This window comes from Aquarana catesbeiana, linkage group LG13, assembly GCF_042186555.1.
Source record: "Aquarana catesbeiana isolate 2022-GZ linkage group LG13, ASM4218655v1, whole genome shotgun sequence".
Taxonomy (NCBI): domain Eukaryota; kingdom Metazoa; phylum Chordata; class Amphibia; order Anura; family Ranidae; genus Aquarana; species Aquarana catesbeiana.
This window is the reverse complement of record NC_133336.1, coordinates 184,601,873-184,609,873: the sequence shown is the minus strand read 5'-3', so window position 1 is coordinate 184,609,873 and position 8,001 is coordinate 184,601,873. Positions and strand designations below refer to the sequence as shown.

The following is an 8,001-nucleotide window of genomic DNA, read 5'->3' as shown; positions in this document are numbered from 1 at the left end:
TGAAACTCACTTGGTGCCTTATCTGCATTAAATTAGCCTCAGAACCTGTGTAATTCATATGTATCCGGGTTTAAAAGGATGAAGTGGCAACCCTAGGTGTGAATGAGCCCCAAGAATTGGGAATGTGTGAGGGGACTCCCTAACAACAGTTCTTTATTTGTTTATGGTAATGTATGGTGGCATTGTGTGTACTTTCACTATGTCTTTTCTCATGATGTCACGGACGGGTTTGCTTTGGACTGGACAACACAGAATATGCAGGGCGCCATTATGACACGTCTGAGCGGAATCCTATATTAGGTAAGGGCGGAAGTGTGCGGACACTGGCTGGGATTCTACAAGATTATTCCGCGGGCGGAGCATAGGAGTGTACGGCACACGTTTACGTCAGTGACGTCGCGCCTTAAATACCTCCTCTGCAAGTGTTGGGCGTTCATTCAGGCCGTGATACCGATAAGTAAGGGAACTCAACGCGTAGTAACCGTACATTTCCGTTGCTTAAAAATATGATGAACCCTGCTCGGTTTAGAAATAGCGGAATGATCCCGTGTCACCTGCTGTACGGAGCGGGGGTGCTCCCCTCCAAGGACGCCCCGGTGGTCGCCTTAGACAAGGACAACTGGAGGAGGCCCATAGACTACAACGGGGACGGCTCCCTACCCAACTCCCAGGGCGAGCTGGATGAGGACGAGGATATGGAAGTGCAGTCTGATTCCCGGGGATCCACCTCACCTCCACTCACCCCTACCGAGGGGCCCCCGGACACCCTCACCATGGAGACCCGACAACTCCTCTACACCCTCTTCAGGGATGAGACCGGGGGGAGCAAAGGGGCTGAGAGCAACACCAAGGCCCAGACCACCCTCCGCAGAGTCAGCACCGAGATCATCGACAAACACAAGGTGGCCTTCCAAGGTGAGTCCCACACACTGATCACCATAGAGAGAATGGGGGGGGGGACCTACCGGGCCTACATATATATGAGAGACCACCATAGAGAGAGGGAGGGGGGCCACCTACTGCCACTGATCACCATAGAGAGAATGGGGGGGGGACCTACCGGATATATATATCCACCATAGAGGGAGGGGGGGCCACCTACTGCCACTGATCACCATAGAGAGGGACCACCTACCGGGACTGACCACCATATAGAAAGGGGGGCCACCTACCACCACTGATCTCCTCCATAGAGAGAGGACCACCTACTGGGACCTACCTCCTATATATGGGGGAGACCACTTACCGGGACTGATCACCATATGGAGAGGGACCACTTACCTTCTATCTGTGTGTGTGTGTATATATATATATATGTGTATGAGAGACCCTCACACACCAACCTCTGTATAGAGAGGGGGGGGCATCTACCAGGACTTACCTTATATATCGGGGAGGGGGAGACCACCACCACTGATCTCCATATAGAGAGGGGGACCACCTACTGCCACTGATCTCCTCCATAGAAAGAGGGACCGCCACTGACCTCTGTACAGAGATTATCCAAGCAGGGGTAAAGATGAAAAATGAAGCTTTAATATAGGGATATTTATCTAAAAAAAAAAAGTACATTTTAGTGATTAATATCCTTAAATATTAAAACTTATATTTTTGTGCAATGTCTAAATTTAAAAGCAAAAACTTGCTGAATATCCTAAAATTAAAGAGTAGAGAAATAAAAAAAAAAAGTGGAGGGGGGGGGGGTTTATTTAGAGCCATTTAATCTTCTTCCTTTTTTTTTTTTTTTTTTCTGGATGGATTTTTCATACATCTATTAAAACAAAGTCCTAAAATATTTAACCTTTCAGGAGAAAATAATTTTTTTTTTTTTTTTTTGTCCCTTGAAGAAAGGGGAACAAATGCACTCACTGCCAATGAGAAAAAAAAATCCCTTTAAATTTTTTTTTTTTTTTTTTAACAAAAATACTGCAGGCATACATTTATATAAGAGAAGTGTAGGGGTGGAGTTTTTTCTAATTTAAGCTGGTTATTGGACTTTTAAACAGTTAATTCATTTGAATATTTTTTTTCCTTATGCTAGACACCTTTTTTTTTTTTTTTTTTTTTTTTTTTTTGTTGCTATGTGCATGTATATAAAGCACAGCAAATTTAGTTGGTAGGAGAATGCAGATATGGGGGGGGGGGAGATAATATGCATGTGTGTGCAGAAATGTGGCCCGGTGTTGCCGGCTGTTCATGTTGTACGTTTATTTTGTGTTGGAGTCGATGCCGGATTTGCATAGCGCTCTTTGTGCTTTTCTTGGTGTGTTATTTGCATGTGGTGGGCCTGAGCTGCTCGGTGCGCACACTCCCTGCCTCTGATCCCTCCAGATCCAGCTGGATGCAGCTTTGTGTATACGTGGTGTACAGCAAACACACAGCAATGCTGAGACTCCACCTCACATACCGATCTTCTTCCTGCTCCATGTGTGGCCGCTGTTTGTTCGTTGCTCACAAGTTGAGGAGCCAGTTTTGCTGGATTAGCAATTATTCATATAGATCTCATATCCACCTTCCTTTTATTAAACAGTCTTCTTGTATTGCTCTGGATTACCTTTTTGTGATTGAGTATTCTAGTTTGTGTTATCAAGCTGCACAGATTTTACCATGTCAGGTCAGCTGTCACCTGCAGCCTCTGTCCTGTGCAGTAATCTCACCCTTTGGATGGGTTCTGAGGTGGTCACAGCTGTTGTGACAGGTCAAAAAATGTGAGCAGCTTTGCCCATAAGTGCCTGTTTGGCAGCTCTTTGCCCCTTCTAGTTGCAGTCATACTTTCGACTGTGTAGGCGTTTTATTGATACAATCGGTGTTATCAGATAAGAACGGTTCCAGGTTCACTGGAAATTTCCACTGAGTTGCAGTATGCCCTTATGTTCTAAAGTTTACTTTTTTTATTTTATTTTTTTTTTTTTTTGTCTCCCTGTCCAATCTTTTTATCCTTGGTGCTTTTTGAGGCATGTTGCCTAGACCAGAGAATTTAAACTGCAGTAACCCCTGCTGGTTTGCAAGCTGCATCCTGTTTAAATTCTTCTATAATTTATGACCGTCCCCTTTGAATAATGCATTATTCCAGCACAGGGTTTCCTCCCCCCTGGTTTCCATTGATAATCTGGTGTTTTTCCAGACAATTCTAGCAAGGCAGAGAGGAAAATGAAACCCAGTTTGGTATTTAGGTTGTGTTTTCAAACATCCTGTTTTGCAACGTTGAGCAATGAACTAAAAAAAATACTTTTTTTTTTCTCTTTAATCTTCAACACTTCCTCCATCTGGTTATGTCAGTTTTGTGGCACTACGGTTTGGTAAAACATTGAGTTGCCAGGTCCATCTCTTCTTGCATTCTGTAAAGGCCAGTAACTAGCAGCAACTGGAGCCTATTCTGTTGACTCCACTCTGGATTTTATTGTTTAATCACTGTTTTGATTTGGGACCAATTCACTAACTTTATTACCCAGGTTTATCACCTTTAAAATAAAAAAAATTATATATATATATATATATATATATATATATATATATATATATATATATATATATATATATATATATATATATATATATATTTTCTCTGGTGGAAACCTTGAAATGTTTCAGGTCCCTTGCTTCAAATTATACCTACAGTTTGCAGTACATTAGATCAGTAATCTTCAAACTGTGGCCTGGGTGCTGTTCCTTCTTACACTGGCATCAAGGATGTCAGGACATTATCTACTGCCACTGGCTACCTTGCATCCCCCCCCCCCAAAAAAAAAAAAGTCTGAACGATGGTAAACTTGGCCCTTTGTTTAAGTTTGGAGACCCCTGCATTTGAGTGATCCCTAAACTGTAGAACGTTTTAAGTAATTTGCCATACCTAGCATATTTGACACCACAGGCAAGAATTTTCTAAATTGGTCGTGAATGAAGAATAGAAACAGAGTGTAACATGTTGTCCTCAACACACGGGCGTGGACAAATGAATATGGAATGCAGGGCAGTTTGTCCCTTCCCAGGAGTAAGCTAGCTCCATTGATGTGACTAGCTCCATTGATGTGACTTGAGAACCTTAAATTGGGCACCATCTGTAATTTTAAGGAGCATTGGCTACCTTGCTTCTGGAACTTGGCCAGTGCTTTTCCTAATATTAGTGGGCAGTGTAGATAGATCAATTCACCATTGCTGTCTGATCAGTGAACCCCATAGCTTCCTCAACTAGGGTTCCTTCTGTGGTTCCTATTTCATTGCAGCCTCTCAAGAATTGTGAGCTTCTGAGTTGTCTGTTGGGGAGAGGCGCTCTTTAAGTTGTCTATTGGAGTGCACTATAGAACCAGTTGGAAGTTGGCATAAAAACTATAGTAAATACAAATATCTAAGAAATGGAGGCTTTTAGGTATTGAAAGTCCATTGTGTGCAAAATGTTCAACACTTGAGTTTCATGTTTGTGGATAGAACAGTTTGATCAGAATTGTTGCACATTTGAGTGCAGTAAAAGCAGTGCTGCATTTTAGTGAATAGGTCCTTATTTGTATCCATGCATCTGGCTTTCCGTCAGTCCTCCCAGATTTCTGTGCAGCAGTGATGGCTTTTTTTTCTTTTTTTTTTTTTTTTTTTTTTTTTTTTTGACAGTGGTCTTATTTTTAAGAAAGCAACACATCGTCTTATTCTGGAGGCAATACACTGACCAAAATGGGTTGCTTTGGGAGTCTGCATTCCATTATTGCACTTTGTGAACTGAGCTGATGTGTCAAAAAGCTGTTGCACCAGGGCTCCTTCTGCTTTTGTCATTGCAGAAGTTACTGTTTTAGTGGTGAATGGGAACAGCTGTGGGCTGATTTACAGTAACTGAAGCTAAAATGGAATTGCTGCCTGCAGCAGCCAATCAAATTTCATCTTTTGACAGCAATGGGAAACCTATTATAGTTATGAGCATCAGCTGTAGTATTGCTTTTCTTTTTAAAGGGGAACCCTTTTTGAGGATAGAAATTTAAGAGAACACTTAATTTTGAAGGTACAAGGTCAGATTTTTTTTTTTTCCACTAATAAGGCAGTCTTTGACCTGGAGCAAGAATGCAACCAGTGGAAGCATCAAAACATCTGACATGCAAATACTTGTTCCAGGTCAATGACTGAGTATGGAATAAAGGACCTTGCAAGACAAGTCCAAGTCCAACCTGTGTGTGATTATGTCAGTATTACATTGTAGATCCCTGTATGTTGCGGTCATTCAGGTGCTTATCTAATAGTTTTTTGAAACTATCGATGTTCCCCACTGAGACCACCGTTTGTGGAAGGGAATTCCACATCCTTGCCGCTCTTGCAGAAAAGAACCCTCTACGTGGTTTAAGGTTAAAGTGTAGAAGAAAGCACTTTGTCCATCAGCATGTCAACTGTGAGCTATCGATGGTAACCAGTTTCTTAATGTCTTCCCTTCAGCATTCCTCCTATCAGCCATTGTTAAAGTTTGCATCTTGAAATGGCTTTGGTTCTAAGTGGTGGACATTTGACACTCTCACAAAACAGACTAACTTTAGGCTGAATAAATTCTGATCATGTGTTGTGCCTGGCTTTGCTGAAGCTATCACTGGAAATGTTTTTCCAGATATTTACTTGGATATTTAGTAGTCTTCTCTCTTTCCCAGGAATGTTGCAAAGGTTGCCTATACAAGATGAAAACGACATTCAAAGACTGTCCGAAGTTCCTTCTATGGTCTTCAACGATGGGATTACGAACTGGGGTCGGATTGTTACCTTGATAAGCTTCGGTGCTTTTGTGGCCAAACATCTGAAGATCATAAAGTTGGAGCACTGCACTCGCCAACTTGCAGACAACTTTGCAGATTATCTTATGACCCAAAAGAGAGAATGGATTGTACAACACAATGGTTGGGTAAGCATTTGTGCTATTGCTGAACTCCTGTTGGATCTTTGAAGAATGGGAATTTCCAGGATACAGACCATGGGAAGATGGCACATCTTGGAGATGTGGCAGACCTTTTAGGATGTGATTAAAAAGATGACCTTTTAAGTGTCCCCACCCCCAGAGCATATCCACAGCCTGCAGAATCTTTCAACCTGAAGGGTCTGATGTCTGTGTAAAGAGGTTGCACTGGTGACCTCTCCTTCCAATGATAGTTTCCTGACCTTTACTTTAACCTGTAGCTTCATAACTTTGAGACTCAGGCTTGGAACAGCTAGGCATATCAGTCTGGCTTTTCTGCCCAAGAAAAGTGATTGAGAAAATAAAGATGTCTAATCCCAAGAGTTTCCCTCACTTTCGGTTTTGTCGACTGGAAATGCAGACAAAAATCCCTAATTGGACACAGATGGCAATACGGCCCAATGTGAATGAGTTTTACCCAGTGCTACTATGGCTGTCACTAGTATAGTGGTGTAGTTTTGCTTTTAGCCAAGTTATTCTCCTTTAGTGCCGCTCAAGACAGGGTAGAGACAAACCTTTTACCACTTTATATGTCTAATCCTATAAATGTTACTAGTTTTACTATTTGAATGAGCTGTTGGTGAATTAACAGGAGACTTAATGTTCTTTCTGCCTTACAGGAGGGCTGTGTGGAATTCTTCCATGTTGAGGACTATGAAAGTGGACTGAGGACTGTTTTGATGGCCTTTGCAGGAGTAGCAGGTCTTGGAGCAAGCCTGGCATACATGATCCGGTGAACTCATGTCTGATTTTTGTTTTTAACCGATACTGACAATTACCAACAGTCTTCGCTCAGGTCTTGTATGAGACCGTATGAAAGAGGAGATATTTATTGCTCTGCCACCCAACATTTGCCAGAGTCGGATGCAATGCAAGCTTGGGCTATTCCTTTGACAATGGAGGAGAATTTATTTTTATAAAAGAATATTCTTGACAAAAGCCATCTTTGTCATTGTTTAGAGTCTATTTTTTTTTTTCTACAAATAAATTAATATATTTTCGCAAAAAGTGTGAACTTTTGTTGAAAATTAAAGGTACACATCTTTCAACTCCTTTGGTGCCCAAATGAAAGCCATCCAATGGCACCAAGGGAGTTGAGACCATAAGTGATAACTCTGCGCCTGTAAGTAAAATATATATGTGTAAATATGTATAGCTGTTCTGTAAGGTGTACAGCTGTGCCACCTAGCTGTGTACAATACATCTTACCATTGTGAATTTTATGTTTGTGACCTTATACCCTACAGAATGGCAGTTGGTGTTTTTCTCCCCACTCACTTATTACTCTCCCCCCCCCCTTTCAACTTAAGAGGGAAAAATTAGGACTTAAGAATCTTGGAAGTCTATTTTTGCTTTTATTTTATTTTTATTTTTTTCTGCACATTAAAGACTCATCCATTGAATAGTCCTAAAATTGTATTAACCTGAAACCGATGCTATTTATATGCTATGCTTCCTCCTTTAATATATAAATACACTGGTCACTATGGAAAATTCCACTTTGAATAATTCTAGTGGATTGGTGAGCTCCTTTTTTGCTGGAAAAACTTCTTCCAATGGCTCCTTTTTTTCTTTTTTTTTTTTTTTTTTTTTTTTTTTTTTTTTTTGTGACATGTTCTCAAAGACCTCACTTGATCTTCAAATGCAAAGCTAACATTTTTCAATCACCAAATTCCCATGAGGTTCTTAGGCTTATATCTTGTTGAATGTTTTTAAGGAAAGAAAAATCTTATCTTACCTTGAAATTCCCAAGAGTTTTTTTTTTTTTTTTTTTTCCCCCCCTCCTAAACTTAGGTTATGTTAACCTGTAAAGGATCGATTGGTTTTGTTTCTTGACATGCAGTCAAGGAGTACCAGTTGTTAATCTTTTGAAACCATAGGTATCTTTATGTGGTGCTAACAGGTTTTTTTTTTTTTTTTTTTTTTTTTTTTTTTTTGTTTATGTTCAATAAAATGCCTATTTTGGTTATATTTGTATCTTTGCATTATTAGAGTGAGTGGGTTCCTGAATTAAGACTAAAGCCAATTGGATAGCAATAATACAAATTGATATACTTGTATTTCACAAATGGTGGACTTCTGTTGGG

General features: G+C 40.6%; 1 protein-coding gene across 1 annotated transcript; it reads left to right on the top strand.

Moving 5' to 3' along the window:
* The first annotated feature begins 400 nt into the window (after nucleotides 1-400).
* MCL1 (MCL1 apoptosis regulator, BCL2 family member) lies at nucleotides 401-6,922 on the top strand. Its single transcript, XM_073609881.1, has 3 exons — nucleotides 401-915; nucleotides 5,616-5,863; nucleotides 6,535-6,922. The coding sequence occupies exons 1-3, from the start codon at nucleotides 507-509 to the stop codon at nucleotides 6,649-6,651; spliced, it is 774 nt and encodes a 257-aa protein (XP_073465982.1). The 5' UTR covers nucleotides 401-506; the 3' UTR covers nucleotides 6,652-6,922.
* Nucleotides 6,923-8,001: the final 1,079 nt, after the last annotated feature.

Bases quoted from the DNA above. Each gene is read 5' to 3' on its own strand.
- MCL1 (XM_073609881.1), top strand. From the start codon at position 507: ATGATGAACCCTGCTCGGTTTAGAAATAGCGGAATGATCCCGTGTCAC. The intron at 916-5,615 runs GTGAGTCCCACA...TCTCTTTCCCAG, and splicing joins ACACAAGGTGGCCTTCCAAG to GAATGTTGCAAAGGTTGCCT. The intron at 5,864-6,534 runs GTAAGCATTTGT...TCTGCCTTACAG, and splicing joins TTGTACAACACAATGGTTGG to GAGGGCTGTGTGGAATTCTT.